This window comes from Bos indicus, chromosome 28 (assembly GCF_029378745.1).
Source record: "Bos indicus isolate NIAB-ARS_2022 breed Sahiwal x Tharparkar chromosome 28, NIAB-ARS_B.indTharparkar_mat_pri_1.0, whole genome shotgun sequence".
NCBI lineage: Eukaryota > Metazoa > Chordata > Mammalia > Artiodactyla > Bovidae > Bos > Bos indicus.
Window position 1 is genome coordinate 4,520,336 of NC_091787.1, and position 16,889 is coordinate 4,537,224.

Here is a 16,889-nt window from a genome sequence, read left to right on the forward strand (position 1 = left end):
AATCATGACTGGATCATAAACCTGGAGGGCTTTATGATTTGCCATTTAAATATGTAAGCCATTGTCATGTGATGAAGTCATTAGGCCTTAAGAATGTCTTTATTTTATATGTCAAGTGAAGTTGGAAATGGTTGATTTTATAATGATACAATATTAGATTTCAGAATTATCTTGAAGTCGTAAATTCAACTCCTTGCTGAGGGCATGAGTTCTTCTTGTAACATCTTGAATGGTCATTTAACAAAATGGATCATTTTATTTAGAGAAGATTAGTATGGTTGACTCGCTGTTGATTTTGTGCCTTATATGTATACATAGTCACTCTTTTTCACAGTGTATTTTCTTTGTGTGTGTGTGTGTTTATTTTTTTTTACCAGCCTTCCTCTGATGCACAGGATAAGCAGTGCGGAACTTGGAGACTGAGAATCACGCCTGTTGATTACCTTCTGGGAGTGGCTGATTTAACTGGAGAGTTGATGCGAATGTGTATTAACAGTGTCGGGAACGGGGACATTGACACTCCCTTTGAAGTGAGCCAGTTTTTACGTCAGGTTTACGATGGGTTTTCATTCATTGGCAATACCGGACCTTACGAGGTTTCGAAGAAGCTGTATACTTTGAAACAAAGTCTGGCCAAAGTGGAGAACGCTTGTTATGCCTTGAAAGTCAGAGGTTCAGAAATCCCAAAACACATGCTGGCAGACGTCTTTTCAGTTAAGACAGAAATGATTGATCAAGAGGAGGGCATTTCTTAGGATAACATTACTCAGTTGTTTTTCTCTTAAGAACTCCTAAGAGAGACCAATTTGTAAGACTGTTATTTAGTATATCATTTGACTTTATTGTGGCTTTAGAAATGTTTTCAGTTGTACTTGTTTTAAATTGTATACAGGCTGTACATAAAATTACCAAAATGAATCATTTCTTATATCTTACTCATGAAAATTTGCATACAGATGTGTTTGCATATATGCCTATTTGAATTTTTGTTGGCTAAACTTCGTCATTTATCTTTGTTAAATGTGAACATGCTTCAGAGTGCACTTTCTGCCATACCTGTTTTAATTTACTTTGTGTGAATTTTGGAGTGGTAATATTTAGTGGAAGACATTTATAGTTTAAGTTGGTGATTTTTTTAATATATAGAAAGATTTCTTAATTACACATCTGGACTTGAGTTTCCTATTTAAATTTCTTGGTAAGATTGTGCCAAGCCTCCAAAATAGGCTTATTCCATAGAATAAGAATTAAAATTATTATTAATGTACTTTAATTCTATGAGGTATTGTAGTGAGAATTCATACTATATTCTGGCTAATTTTAGGTCATTTTGAATCCATATGAAACAGCCTTCCAGAAAAATTGACAGGTACCCAGATGTTAGTTTCTACATTTAATTTTTGTCCTTTATCACAGAAAGTCTGATAGAGAATTGGCACTAACATTGTAATATTGCCACTAATGTTTGAATTGAATTATATAATTGCACACACAACTGAAAAGCTAATGATTATTTAGTAATTTTTCTTGTTATTGTATTTCATTAGGCATGTGTGGAGGCTTTCCTATTCTAACATCTATAAGAAATTACATCTAAATATTATAATGAAGTTTTGAAATCTTTGAAATATTAAGTTAACCCAAATCTTTATAGTTGTCCAGTTGTGTTAATTGATACATAAAAAGTTGCCAAAGAAGATTTATCACATACAATTCAGCAATAAGACAATTGTCAACACAGTTGGGAATAACAAGTAGTATCACTAGTAATAGAAGCAGCCTCACTAGTAATATTTAGAATTGGAGTTTGCCTACTAAAGTTAGTTGTAGATTATTCCCTGTGGTGTGAAACTGACTTGAGCATGGCACTGTTGGCTGACAACTAGACATTTTCTTTTGGTTTTGTGAGTTTTGAGAGTCTAGATATTGGATTTTATTTTTGGAAAGATTAGCCGCTCTGTTTGCAAGGGCTTATTCTTGGAAAGTGTAATTTTCCAAAAATTATCACCTAAAGGAAAATAAAATATATACATGCCTAATAGACTAGGTTTGTTTGTTGTTTATTCTGGTGGTAGTATGTATTTTTGGTTTCCCTATTCAAAGATACTGAAATAGTTTTATTACATATTTTTGTTTCTTTTGCCACTTGAAGTTGATGGATATCTTATAGATGTTTAAAACTGAACTCTTTGAATAAAATATTAAAATATAATAGTTTAGCTTATTTTTTGATCCGTTGAGAAATATTTCATCAAACTGTTAAGAAGTTTTAGCCTTAACAGGAAACTTGATACAGACTTGCTTAATATAGAGATTTATGATTTCTTAAAATGGGTCCAGAAGTAGTGAGAGTTTCAGGAAAGACACCTCTCATTGACGCAAACTGGGTCACTTTCCTATCCCTTTAAACCAGCTGGTGGAAAGGAAGATGAGATCACCTTAATGTATCAAAGTGTCCATTATCTGAGAGAAGAGTGAACACAAGAAACTGAATTAGGGTGTTACCATCATAGGGGAAGGGGAAATGGCCTTTGGGTTCATAGTCAGCACTATCTGCTACAGGTGGATTGGTGCCATGGCTATTGATGCATTTCTGCGTTACATGTTACACTAACACAGTAGGTGTTAGGCCTGGATGGTAGAGGATCTCTAAGTATATCCTGAATGTCTCTCAGTTTTAAAATGGTTGCTCTGATACCATCACCTGTGATAATGTTTTTCATCTTTATTATAAAAAGAAGCTGGTTCTAGGTAACACCGCAAGTTCCTGAAAAATTCTAAAATAAAATTGGGTATTTCTTTCATAAGTAATTGCTGCATGTATTAAATCAGTGTTTTTTCCATAATAAAGATTGCAGAACCCTAGGGCTTTTTGAAGGTGCCTCAAAGAAAGGTGTTATTTAAATGAGAGATTGATGAAATGGATTAAAAAACTTTATCCAAACTCTCTGCTAACTGCAAAAGACTCACTTTAGATTGAGACTAACAAATAGATTAAAAGAATGGGAAAAGACATTCCATGCAAACAGTAACCAAGAGAGCTAAACAAATAGACTTCAACACTTTTTTTGGCTAGAGACAAAGAACAACATGGAATGGTAAAAGGCTCAATCCACTGGGAATATATAGCAATCAAAAAAATACATATATATAAAACAACAGAGTCCCAAAATACATGAAGCAAAATCTGAGATAACTGAAGGGAGAAATAAACAGTTCAGCAGTAATAGTTGGATAATTTAATACCCAGCTTCCTATAATGGATGGGCCGACAAGACAGATGAGTAAGGAAATGGAGGACATGAACAACACTGTAAACCAAACTAGACCCAGCACCATGATTGTGTACCATGACCAACACTGGAATTCCATCTCAGGAATGCAAGGTTGGTTCAACATGAAAATCAGTACATAAACCGTGTTAATAGCATGAAGAGGGAAAAAACATGATGCCTGTCAGAAACAGGAAAACCATTTAACAAAATCCAACACCCTTTCATGACATAAACACTCAACAAATTCACAGTAGAAGGGAAATTTCTCATCCTGGTAAGTGCATGCATGCATGCTTAGTCACATCCAACTCTTTGCAGCCCCATGGACCTATGTAGCTTGCCAAACTCCTCTGTCCATGGCATTCTCCAGGCAGGAATACTAGAGTGGGTTGCCGTGCCCTTCTCCAGGGGATCTTCCCAGCCCAGGGATCAAACCCAGGTCTCCTACCTTGCAAGCGGACTGTACCATCTGAGCCAGCAGGGAAGCTCCTGGTAAAGGGCATCTGTAAAGCACACACCATTGTAATGGTGAAAGAACTGAAAGTTTTCACTCTAAGATAAGGAACAAAGCAAGGATGTCCAACGTTGTACTGGAGGTTCTAGCTAAGGCAATTAAGCAAGAAAAAGAAAGGGCAGATTGTAAAGAAAGAGGTAAAACTATCTCAATTTGGAGATAACATGGTATTATATGTAGAAAACCTCTATAAAAAATCCTTGAAACCCCTCAGACCATTAGGACTAATTAACGAATTAAGCAAGGTTGAAGGATACAAGATCAATATTTAAAAATCAGTTGTATTTATATACACTAGCAATTAGAAATCTGAAAATCAAGACAATAATTGCATTTACAATAGTATTTTTGTTGTTGTTTAGTCACTGAGTTGTGTCTGATTCTTTGTGACCCCATGGCATTACAAAGAATAAAATATATAGAAATAAATTGACCCTAAGTGCAAATTGTACACTGAAAGCTATAAAATGTTGCAGAAGAAAAAGGCACCCTGTGTTCTTGGAATTGTAGATTTAATATTGTTAAGATAGCAATACTCTGCAAATTGATCTGTAGGCTCAGTGCAGTCCTTATCAAAATTGCAACTTCACTTTGCAGAAATAGAGAGTCTGATCCTAAAGTTCATTTGAAAATTCAAAGGACACAGAATAGACAACAAAATCTTTGAAACAAAGGACAAAGTTGAAGGATTCACATTTTTAAAAATTTGAATCTTAAGACAAAGGTACAATAATCAAGATAGTGTAGCATTGGTGTAGGAACAGATACATAGATCAATGCAATAAAATTCAAATTCTAGAAAGATCCATATATCTATGGTGAATTGAATTTTTAATTAAAGATTTTATTTCTCTGGAGCAGTTTTAACTTCAGAGTAAAATTGAGAGGAAGGTACAGATATTTTCCATACATCCCCTGACCCACATGTACCTCTCCTGTCATCCCCCAGCAGAGTGGTTGGTGCATTTGTTACAATGAGTGTGACTACATTGACTTGTCATAATTGCCCAAGGCCCATAGTTTATAATACAGTTCACTTCTGGTGGTGCACGTTCTGTAGGTTTGAATAAGTCAGTAGATTTTGGACAAACGTGTCAAGACTATTCTATGGGGGAAGAATAGTCTTAAAAAAATGGTGCTGGGACATCTGAGCATCCCTTGAAAAGAATGAAGTTAGATTCTTCAAATTCTACAGAATTTAAGGGCTTTCCTGGTGGCTAAGTGGTAAAGAATCTTCCTGCCAATGCAGGAGACACGGGTTCTATCCCTGGTCTGGGAAGATACCACATGCTTAGGAGCAAGTCAGCCCGTGAACCACGAGGATTGAGCCTGTGCTCTAGAGCCTGGGAGCTGCAGCTACCGAAGCCTGCATATTCTACACCTGTGCTCCGCAACAAGAGAAGCTATTGCAATGAGAAGCCCGTACACTGCAGCTAGAGAGCCCCACTCGCTGCAACTGGAGAAAAAGCCCTCTCATCAACAAGACCCAGCACAACCAAAATAAATAAAAATTTTTTTAAAATTTTAAATAGAGCAAAGACAAATATAAAAACTAAAACTATGAAATCCTTAGAAACAGGTGTACATTTTCTTGACCATAGATCAGGCAGTGGTTTCTTAGGTCTGACATCAAAAGCACAAGCATCAAAAGAAAAAAAGTGAAACATCCATCAAAAGAAAAACTTAAGTGTCAAAGGACACTATCAAGAAAGTGAAAAGGCAGCCCACTGAATGGGAGAAAATGTTTGCCCATCATAATCTGATAATGGTACAATGATAATAGATAAATGCATCTAAAATATATAAGGAACTCAATATAAAGTGACAACCTCATTTAACAGTAGGCAAACCAATTGTAAAGATAGTTTTGTAAAAGTGACATGCAAATGGCCAGTGAGCACAGGAAAAGATGTTAAACATCATTAACCATTTCATGTGTGTGTACTCAATTGCTTAGTTGTGTCTGACTCTGTGACCCCATGGACTGTAGCCTGCCAGGCTCCACTGTCCATGGAATTTTCTGGGCAAGAATACTGGAGTGGAGGGAAATGCAAATCAAAATCATAAAGTACCACTGTACATTCACTACATATATATTTTTTATGTCTTCTATATAATGAAAGAAGGAGAGAGAGAAGGAAAAGAAGGAAGAAGAGGGAGGGAGAGAAGTAAAAGAAAAAAAAACAGAAGGAGAGGGAGGCTTGTGTATGAATGTTTCCAACAGTGTTACCTTCAGCCAAAAAGTGGGAACAACCCAAATGTCCATCAACTGATCATACTCCTGCCATGAAATACTTATTCAGCCATAAAAAATGAAATGCTAGTACTTGCATCATGGATGAGCCTGGAAAACTGCTAAGTGAAACTACATATACTTGGACCCAGAAGTCAAGAAAGTACCTCATGGTCAATAATTTGTTCAAGTCAATAGGTGTCACATTTGCAACTCATAATCTTTTTTGCTGTTGAGACTTGGAAGGTTTTAAATGATTTATACTTTAAATTCCAACCCATGAAAAAAAAATAAATTCCAACCCATGGGTTAACAGTGGGACAATAGGACTTACTACCTTTTGTCTACAAGTGCATTTATATAAATTCAGTTGATTCTTAGAGCTCTGATGTAGGCAGGACATGGTAATATCTGCTCCTCAATACCCCTTTTATACATAAATAAATATACAACTAGTGTGACTAAGACCTAGAGAGAGGTTAAGTAGCTTGCTCAAGGTTACCTACTACACTAGACAAAGATTTGGAATTAGAAACCATGTTTAATGAAACTTAAGTGACAGCCTTTCTGCAATAGCACACCACTTTCTGAACCTTAGTTTTATTATCAAATAATGCCAGCCTTACTTTTCTCAGGTGTTTTTATGACTGGACGGTATAATCTATGTGAAAATGGTTTTCAGGGCATGAAGAACCCAGGAATGTCACTTCTTGAATAGTCTATATGTGCAAAATTTTGCATGTAATTTAAGGAGATGCATACGCCTTCAGGAGTCCACCTATGGACACTGTAAAACTAAGTCCCTGAGACCCAGATTGAGAGACCTTGTTTCTGTTTGGTTTGGCTGTGCCGTGTCTTTGTTGCAGCGTGTGGGCTCTCTAGCTGTGGTGTGCGGGCTTAGTTGCCACTAAGCAGGGTCTTAGTTCCCCAACCAGGTATCAAATCCACGTCCCCGGCATTGGAAAGCAGATTCTTAACCCCTGGAGGGCCACCAGGGAAGTCCCAGGAGACCTTGTTATTGGAGCAATTCAAAAGTGTCTTTCACATTGTACACTTGCATAAGCATGCAGTTTCCATTGTGATATTCCAAAAGGGGCAGATACTCAATTTTGTTGTGTGAGTGAAATGCTAATATATTAGAGAGTTTCTCTCCTGAGAAATGCCTGTGACTTTCATGTCATTCTCAAATGGGTCTTTGACCTTAAAAAGCCAAGAATTACTGGTCTAGATGTTTTCTTGTTACCATGCATCATAAAAGACTATAAATCCAAAGATCCTAAGTAGATGAAGCAATTTCTAGGATTTATGAAGTAGTGGGATTTTCTTTGGCTCTTTTGTTTGTTAAACCATAAGTGAAGTTCTGTTGAAGAATGTTCCAGTTATTGCTTCCCTTGTCCCCTAATGAAAGTTCTTATGGCTGAATAATATTCCATTGTATACAGTCAGCTCTTTTTTATCTTTAGGTTTTGGATCCATGAATTCAACCAACTACAGATCAAAAAATATCAGGGAAAAAAATTCCAGAAAGTTCCAAAAAGTAAAACTTGAATTTGCTGTATACAGGCAACTGTTTACACTATATCTATAACTATTTGCATAACATTTACATTGTATTAGGTATTATAAATAATGTAGAGGTGATTTAAAATATTTGAGAGGATATGTATGGGTTACGTACAAATACTATGTTGTTTTATTTAAGAGACTTGAATATCCATAGATTCTGGTATCTGCAGGAGAAACCAATTGCCTTTGGATACTGAGAGTGACTATATATGCCACATCTTTATCCATTTATCCATTGATGGACACTTAAGTTGTTTCCATATCTTGGCTATTGTGAATAATGCTGCTGTAAACAGGAAAGTGCAGATATCTTTTTGATATCCTGTTTTCATTTCCTTTGAATGTATACTTAGAAGTGGGATTGCTGGATCATATAATTCTGTGTTTAATTTTTTCATGAAACTCCATACTGCTTTCTATTATAATGGCTGCACCAGTTTGCATTCCCACCAACAATGCACTAGGGTTCTGTTTTTTCCCCACCCTTACAACGTTTGTTATCTCTTATCTTTTGATAATAAATAGCATTTTCTATTGGGCATGAGGTAACGTTGTGGTTTTGATTTGCATCTCCCTATTCATTAATGATGTTGAGCATTCTTTCAAGTATCTGTTGCCATTTGTTTGTCTTCTTTGGAAAACTGTCCAATTCCTCAGCTCATTTTTAATGTTTGTTATATCAATAGTTTTCTTGTTATTGAGTTGTTTGAATTCTTTATATATTTTGAATATTAACCCTTTTTGGTTATATGACTTGCAAATATTTTCTCCCATTCAGTAGGTTGCTTTTTCATTTTGTTGATGGTTTGATTGTTTCTTTTGATGAGCAGAAGCTTCTTAGTTTGATGTTGTCCCATTTAATTGTTTTTGCTTTTTAAAATTTTTAATTGGATGATAAATACTTTACAACATTATGTTGATTTCTGCTGTACAACAGTGCAAATCAGTAAGTGTTTTTGCTTTTGTTGCTGTGCCTTTGCCATCAAAAGTACTTTTTTTACTGGCCTACAATTTGGGAGGAAAATCCTATTTGTAACCCATCTCAATGATCATTTGAATAGTAAGCAATTGCACATGCCAAATCCCAAGTCTTGCTTAAGAAACATGACGAAACAGCATCTAGGAAGTATAAGAACTCAAGACTCAAAGTCCAGAACTTTTTTCTATATTCATAATACAAATAAAAGCCTCCAAACCTCCTTGTCTACCTAATAGTACCCACAAGTGCACATGTGCGCATGCACGCACACACACACCCACAGTACTTTGAACACCTCTTAGTACGTCCCTTCGTGGAGGGAGAATGGATAGAAGGCTTTGGCAACACCAAAGAGGCAGAATCCTAATGGCACCGATCTTTAGCAATCACGATTTGAGGCACCGCAGGTAAAGCATCTCAATTAACTGAGGTTCTGACTGAAGGCATAGGAACCGTAGAAGGAGGTGTAGAAGAAGAAAATTATAAATATCAGCTCTCACCTTGGGAGCAGTTGCAGAAACAAGTCGTATTGAACTAAAAGAGGAACGGAGACCAGAGATGGGTAGAGACTGATGGGACTTCCTAAGGGAAGACAGTGAACCACTTTGGTTGCGTGAAGGATCATTGCCTTACATTAGATGGAAGCATGAAGTGGTTTGAAGGTTCAAAGCTAGCTGGAAGGGTGTGAGTGCCGCAAGCCAGAGGAGTGGACCATGCTGGGCATTGCCTATTGATACTCGGTATGAAGGTCTTCCCAGTTGGTGCAGTGGTACAGAATCCGTCTGCCAGTGCAGGAGATGCAAGAGACATGGGTTCAATTCCTGAGTCAGGAAGCTCCCCTGGAGTAGAAAATGGCAACCCAGTATTCTTGCCTGGAAAACTGCTTGGACAGAGGAGTCTGGTGGGCTGTAGTCCATGGGGTTACGAAGAGTTGGACATGATTGAGGGCACACACACTCTTGGTACCAGGGCTGCCTTCTGAATTCTCCCTGTACTGTTGGAGGTGGAAGCTTAGAAGCCACACTTCCTTGATTTCCTTGCTAAGAGGGTTTATTTGCCATCTCCCAGTGAGAGGCACATGTAATATTTGAAGAACAAGAGAAACAGAAGCCATAATTGCTCTGCAGCATCGGAGGCAGAGAGCCGGGCTTGCTCAGAGGGCTTACGTGAGGATTTGCAGGAGCTTCTGCACTCTACTAATCACCTGCTTCAGTGCTGCCAGCAGCTGAGCTCATCAGCCATGGTTTCCTGCAGTTCCTGTGACTTATTGATTTCCTGAATTCACTGGCAGTGTTCCCTGAACTTCCTTTCACCCAGCCCTTCCAAGGTTTTGGAAGCACCTGTGTTAAATCCTGTCCTGTGTGATACTTCGAGTGCTTTCTGTTCCCGACTGAATGCTGACTACCAGGGAACAAGCATGAGAAAGAGGTGCCTGTTATCTCTTGCAAGAGAAATGCAAGTAGAAACTACAAGTTGGCCCTTTTCACCTATCAGCTGGATAGAGTGGACGACTGGTAGCAGTATGTTGAAGTGGGGGAAGTTGGCTTCCACGCTGCTGTAAAAAATGGAAATTGACATTAATCTATGAAACTGGTGATTCCCAGGTGGTGCTAGTGGTAAAGAACCTGCCTGCCAATGCAGGAGTCACAGGAGACATGGATTCAGTTCCTGGGTCAGGAAGATCCCCTGGAGAAGGAAATGGCAACCCACTTCAGTATTCTTGCCTGGAGAATCCCACAGAGAGAGAAGCCTGGAGGGCTATAGTCCGTGGAGCCGCAAAGAGTCGGACACGACTGAAGCAACTTAGCATGCATGCTATGAAATTGACATTGTTCTCTACAAGGGGTATTTTGGTAATATCTATCATGTTTATTCATACATTTGTGAATTACATGTTTAAAACATACTTATTATAGCATTGTTTTGAAATACTGAAATGTTTTAAATGTGAGTGTCCTTTTATGAAGGACAAATTAAATCCGTTATGGTGCAACCATATGATTAGATGCTATAAAGCCATTGAAAACAATGAGGCAGGTCTGCATATTCTGTTATGGAAAGCTATTCATTTTATTTTAACTGAAACTAGAAAAATGTAGATATGCCACTGCCGTGCAAAGGTTAAAATAATATGTTTTTGTTAACATGCAGATTATTTCTAGAAGAATGCACACAAAAGGACAAGGGTGATTGTTCGCTGCCCTCCTTTCACACATGAATGGGTGAGGAGAAAAATTGGTGGCACATTCGTAGGCCTTTTGTGATGTAAAGAGCTTGAAACCAAGGATAATATTGGATTATTGTTTTTTATTTTTATTAACTTTGTCGTCTCTTAGGAAGATTTGAGATTTAAAAAGATGTGATTTGGGGGCAAATAGACCAGAGAAGGGCTTCCCAGGTGGCACTCGTGGTAAAGAACCTGCCTGCCAATGCAGGAGACACAGTGAGACAAGGGTTCGATCCCTGGGTCAGGAAGATCTCCTGGAGGAGGGCATCACAACCCACCCCAGTATTCTCTCCTGGAGAATCCCATGGACACAGGAGTTCTTTAAAACTTTTTAAAACCGCATTTGCTCCAGACTTCTTTCCAAAGAATTAAGATGTTACAGAGTTTCACCCCACCTCCACCATCCCCAGAGGCAGTTATCAACCACAAGATTGGAATACATACTCTTTTGATACTTATTTTCTTTTGTTACTGCCTATGTATTAATCCACAAACACTTCTGTTTGGTTTGCATTTTAAAATTTTGTAAATACTGTCATACAAATCTTTTTGCAACTAGATTTTTTTCATTTAGTATTTTTCATTTCATTTAATATTTAAAATTTTGAAATTTACTCACATGGATATATGTAAATTCCAGTCAATTCATGTTAGCTGCTACATAGTATTCTACTTTTAGGGCTTAACCATTTCCCCTAGACTATAGCTGTACCCCAGACCACCCTCCTGGTTTATTAATTTAGGTTTATTAATTTATTTAGCTCCTGGTTTATGCTCATTCTTTCTGTATCAGACCCATTTTAATTCAATGGCAAATTCAAGATACATGAAGATAATTCTTCTAACATACTGGGCTACCAGGGAAGTCCTGTTTACTACCATGTTGAAAGATCAGTTTACCCCTTTCTAGTATCCCAACTCTAACAGTTCTTAAGACCCCACTGGACCCTTCAATTCATTGACCTTTCCACTACTCATTGACCTCTGAGTAGCCTCTTTCCCTTTATCTCCCAGCTTTAACGTCCTTGCTAATAATTCCCTTTCCTTTGCACACACCTTCAGCTCTCCTGCTTTCTCTTATTCATCATACTCATTGGTGAAACTAAATCCCAGATTAAGTCCATCTCTTTAACTCCTTTACACGTGCCCCTGTGGTGCTGAAGAAAATATAGGAAAAGTTGATGGGTCTCACTTTATGACCATGGATATCATGTTGGTCTCATGCTGCCTGGCAGTCATACTGTTTTTCCTCAGTCCATTCATTCTTCCGCTCTCATCAATGACATTTCACACTGTCTCCTCCTATATCGTCTCCTCCTATATCTCCTCCTCAGCCTCCCATTTGGCCAAGGGCTAGGAAGACTGAAGAGGAGAATTTCCACAATCTCATCACACTTATCAGCCAGCATTTGGCTTCACCTCCTCTGCCTCCCTGCCTCCTGCTATCTGTGTTTTCTCTGAGGCCAGCCTCTCCACCTGTGTCCTGGGTCCGCTCTCATCTGTTCAGTGGCTCCAGCAAGTCTCATCTCTCTCCTTCCTCAATGATTGATTTTATTCCCTTTCTACTGGAATTTCCCGCCAACATACAAACATATCTTTAAAAACTTCCTGAAAGAGATGTGTATACTTTCTGAATCTAATTCTTCTCCCATTCTCCGGGATCCACTCAGACTTGTCCCCGACAATTCACCTGAACTTCAGCTCTTTTCCAAATGTTGGTTTTTTTTTTCTTTCTTTAAAAATTTATTTTTAATTGGAAGATAATTGCTTTGCAATGTTGTGTTGGTGCACAACATGTACACTGTGTTGTATGTCTGCTGTACAACAACATGAGTCAGCTCTAAGTGTACACACATCTGCTCCCTCTTGAGCCTCCTCCCATCCCTCCTTGCATATGTCTTTGTTTTGTTTAGTTTAATACATAACTGTCTGTCTTACTCAACCTGCGGCAGCATTTGACAGGTGGTGATGGATCTGTCCAGGACCTTCTCCTTGGATGCTGTTTTCCACTGACTTCCAGACACCCCATTCTTGGTCTTCCTCCTGTTTCTCTGGCTGATTCTCAGCCTCCTTTGTTGATTCCTTCTTATCACCCTGACCTCACCTTGGACGACCTGAGGCTCAATCCTTGGATGTCTTCTCTAATTACATTCATCCTCTTAATGGTTTTGTGCAGTCTTATGGGTGTATAAAACCATTAAGGGCATGTGTAACTCAATGAAACTAAGCCATGTCGTGTGGGGCCACCCAAGACAGGAGGGTCATGGTGGAGAGGTCTGACAGAATGCGGTCCACTGCAGAAGGGAATGGCAAACCACTTCAGTGTTCTTGCCTTGAGAACCCCATGAACAGTATGAAAAGGCAAAAAGATAGGATACTGAAAGGGGAACTCCCCGGGTCGGTAGGTGCCCAATATGCTACTGGAGATCAGTGGAGAAATAACTCCAGAAAGAATGAAGGGATGGAGCCAAAGCAAAAACAACACCCAGTTGTGGATGTGACTGGTGATAGAAGCAAGGTCCAATGCTGTAAAGAGCAATACTGCATAGGAACCTGGAATGTTAGGTTCATGAATCAAGGCAAATTGGAAGTGGTCAAACGAGATGGCAAGAGTGAACGTTGACATTCTAGGAATCAGCAAACTCAAATGGACTGGAATGGGTGAATTTAACTCAGATGACCATTATATCTCGGAGAAGGCAATGGCACCCCACTCCAGTACTCTTGCCTGGAAAATCCCATGGATGGAGGAGCCTGGTGGGCTACAGTCCATGGGGTCGCTAAGAGTCGGACACGACTGAGCGACTTCACTTTCATTTTTTACTGTCATGCATTGGAGAAGGAAATGGCAACCCACTCCAGTGTTCTTGCCTTGAGAATCCCAGGGACGGGGAGTCTGGTGGGCTGCCGTCTATGGGGTCGTACAGAGTCGGACATGACTGAAGTGACTTAGCAGCAGCAGCAGCAGACCATTATATCTACTACTGTGGGAAGGAATCCCTTAGAAGAAATGGAGTAGCTATCATGGTCAACAAGAGAGTCTGAAATGCAGTACTTGGATGCAATCTCAAAAACGACGGAATGATCTCTGTTCATTTCCAAGGCAAACCATTCAATTTCACAGTAATCCAAGCCTGTGCCCCAACCAGTAACACTGAAGAAGCTGAAGTTCAATGGTTCTATGAAGACCCACAAGACCTTTTAGAACTAACACCCAAAAAAGATGTCCTTCTCATTATAGGAGACTGGAATGCAAAAGTAGGAAGTCAAGAAACACCTGGTGTAACAGGCAAATTTGGCCTTGGAGTATGGAATGAAGCAGGGCAAAGGCTAATAGAGTTTTGCCAAGAGAATGCACTGGTCATAACAAACACCCTCTTCCAACAACACAAGAGAAGACTCTACACATGGACATCACCAGATGGTCAACACTGAATCAGACTGATTATATTCTTTGCAGCCAAAGATGGGGAAGCTCTATACAGTCAGCAAAAACAAAACTGGGAGCTGACTGTGGCTCAGATCATGAACTCCTTATTGCCAAATTCAGACTGAAATTGAAGAAAGTGGGGAAAACCACTAGACCATTCAGGTATGACCTAAATCAAATCCCTTATGATTATACAGTGAAAGTGAGAATAGATGTAAGCGACTAGATCTGATAGAGTGCCTGATGAACTATGGACGGAGGTTTGTGACATTGTACAGGAGACAGGGATCAAGACCATCCCCCCAAAAAATGCAAAAAAGCAAAATGGCTGTCTGGGGAGGCCTTACAAATAGCTGTGAAAAGAAGAGAAGCCAAAGCAAAGGAGAAAAGGAAAGATATCAGCATCTGAATGCAGAGTTCCAAAGAATAGCAAGAAGAGATAAAAAAGCCTTCCTCAGCGATCAATGCAAAGAAATAGAGGAAAACAACAGAATGGGAAAGACTAAAGATCTCTTCAAGAAAATCAGAGATACCAAAGGAACATTTCATGCAAAGATGGGCTCGATAAAGGACAGAAATGGTATGGACCTAACAGAAGCAGAAGATATTAAGAAGAGACGGCAAGAATACACAGAAGAACTGTACAAAAAAGATCTTCATGACCAAGATAATCACAATGGTGTGATCACTCACCTAGAGCCAGACATCATAGAATGTGAAGTCAAGTGGGCCTTAGAAAGCATCACTATGAACAAAGTTAGTGGAGGTGATGGAATCCCAGTGGAGCTATTTCAAATCCTAGAAGACAAAGCTGTGAAAGAGCTGCATTCAATATGCCAGCAAATTTGGAAAACTCAGCAGTGGCCACAGGACTAGAAAAGGTCAGTTTTCATTCCAATCCCAAAGAAAGGCAATGCCAAAGAATGCTTAAACTACTGCACAATTGCACTCATCTCACATGCTAGTAAAGTAATGCTCAAAATTCTCCAAGCCAGGCTTCAGCAATACGTGAACTGTGAACTACCAGATGCTCAAGCTGGTTTTAGAAAAGGCAGAGGACCCAGAGATCAAATTGTCAACATCCGCTGGATCATGAAAAAAGGAAGAGAGTTAAAAAAAAAAAAATCTATTTCTGCTTTATTGACTATGCCAAAGCCTTTGACTGTGTGGATCACAATAAACTGTGGAAAATTCTGAAAGACATGGGAATAACCAGACCACCTGACCTGCCTCTTGAGAAACCTATATGCAGGTCAGGAAGCAACAGTTAGAACTGGACATGGAACAACAGACTGGCTCCAAATAGGAAAAGTAGTATGTCAAGGCTGTATATTGTCACCCTGCTTATTTAACTTCTATGCAGAGTACATCATGAGAAACACTGGGCTGGAGGACACACAAGCTGGAATCAAGATTGCCGGGAGAAATATCAATAACCTCAGATATGCAGATGACACCACCCTTATGGCAGAAAGTGAAGAGGAACTAAAAAGTCTCTTGATGAAAGTGAAAGAGGAGAGTGAGAAAGTTGGCTTAAAGCTCAACATTCAGAAAATGAAGATCATGGCATCTGGTCCCATCACTTCATGGCAAATAGATGGGGAAACAGTGGAAACAGTGTCAGAGTTTATTTTTTGGGGCTTCAAAATCACCGCATATGGTGACTGCAGCCATGAAATTAAAAGACGCTTACTCCTTGGGACGAAAGTTATGACCAACCTAGATAGCATATTGAAAAGCATATTACTTTGCCAACAAAGTTCCATCCAGTCAAGGCTATGGTTTTTCCAGTGGTCATGTATGGATGTGAGAGTTGGACTGTGAAGAAAGCTGAGCACCGAAGAATTGATGCTTTTGAACTGTGGTGTTGGAGAAGACTCTTGAGAGTCCCTTGGACTGCAAGGAGATCTGACCAGTCCATCCTAAAGCAGATCAGTCCTGGGTTTTCATTGGAAGGACTGATATTGAAGCTGAAACTCCAATACTTTGGCCACCTCATGTGAAGATTTGACTCATTGTAAAAGACCCTGATGCTGGGAGGGATTGGAGAGCTGGAAGAGAAGTGGACAACAGAGGATGAGATTTCTGGATGGCATCACCGACTCGATGGACATGGGTTTGAGTGAACTCTGGGAGTTGGTGATGGACAGGGAGGCCTGGTGTGCTGTGATTCATGTGGTTGCAAAGAGTTTGACATGACTGAGTGACTGAACTGAACTGAACTGATGGATGTATATACTATCTACATGCTGACAGTTTCATATCTCTGTGTCGGCATCTCTTCTGAACTCCAGATGCACATGTGTGTTCTCAGTCATGTTCGACTCTGCCACCCCGTGGACTGTAGGCTGCCAGGCTCCTCTGTCCATGGGATTTTTCAGGTAAGGATACTGGAATGGGTTGCCATTCCTTCTCCAGGGGATCTTCCCAACCCAGAGATTGAACCCACATCTCTTGCATCTCCTGCGTTGGCAGGCAGATTCTTTACCCACTGTGCCACTTAGGAAGCCTCCCAGTTATACCTGTCAATTCCCAATTCAAAATCTCCACTTGAGTGTCTGATGGATGTATCCAAGTTAACAGGTCCAGAACTTAGCTTGTTTCTCCCGTCAAACCTTCTCCGTCTATCTGCTTCTTCTTATTTGATGGCAACTTCATCCTTGTA

General features: G+C 39.4%; 1 protein-coding gene across 2 annotated transcripts in view; it reads left to right on the forward strand.

Moving 5' to 3' along the window:
• The window catches only part of TSNAX (translin associated factor X), a 36,877-nt gene extending 34,834 nt beyond the window's left edge, over nucleotides 1–2,043 (forward strand). For both annotated transcript variants that reach the window (XM_070782141.1, XM_070782140.1), the window contains exon 6: nucleotides 378–2,043. In XM_070782141.1, the coding sequence (XP_070638242.1) occupies nucleotides 378–755 (378 nt within the window). In that variant the 3' untranslated portion in view covers nucleotides 756–2,043. The remainder of the gene's footprint in view (nucleotides 1–377) is intronic.
• Nucleotides 2,044–16,889: the final 14,846 nt, after the last annotated feature.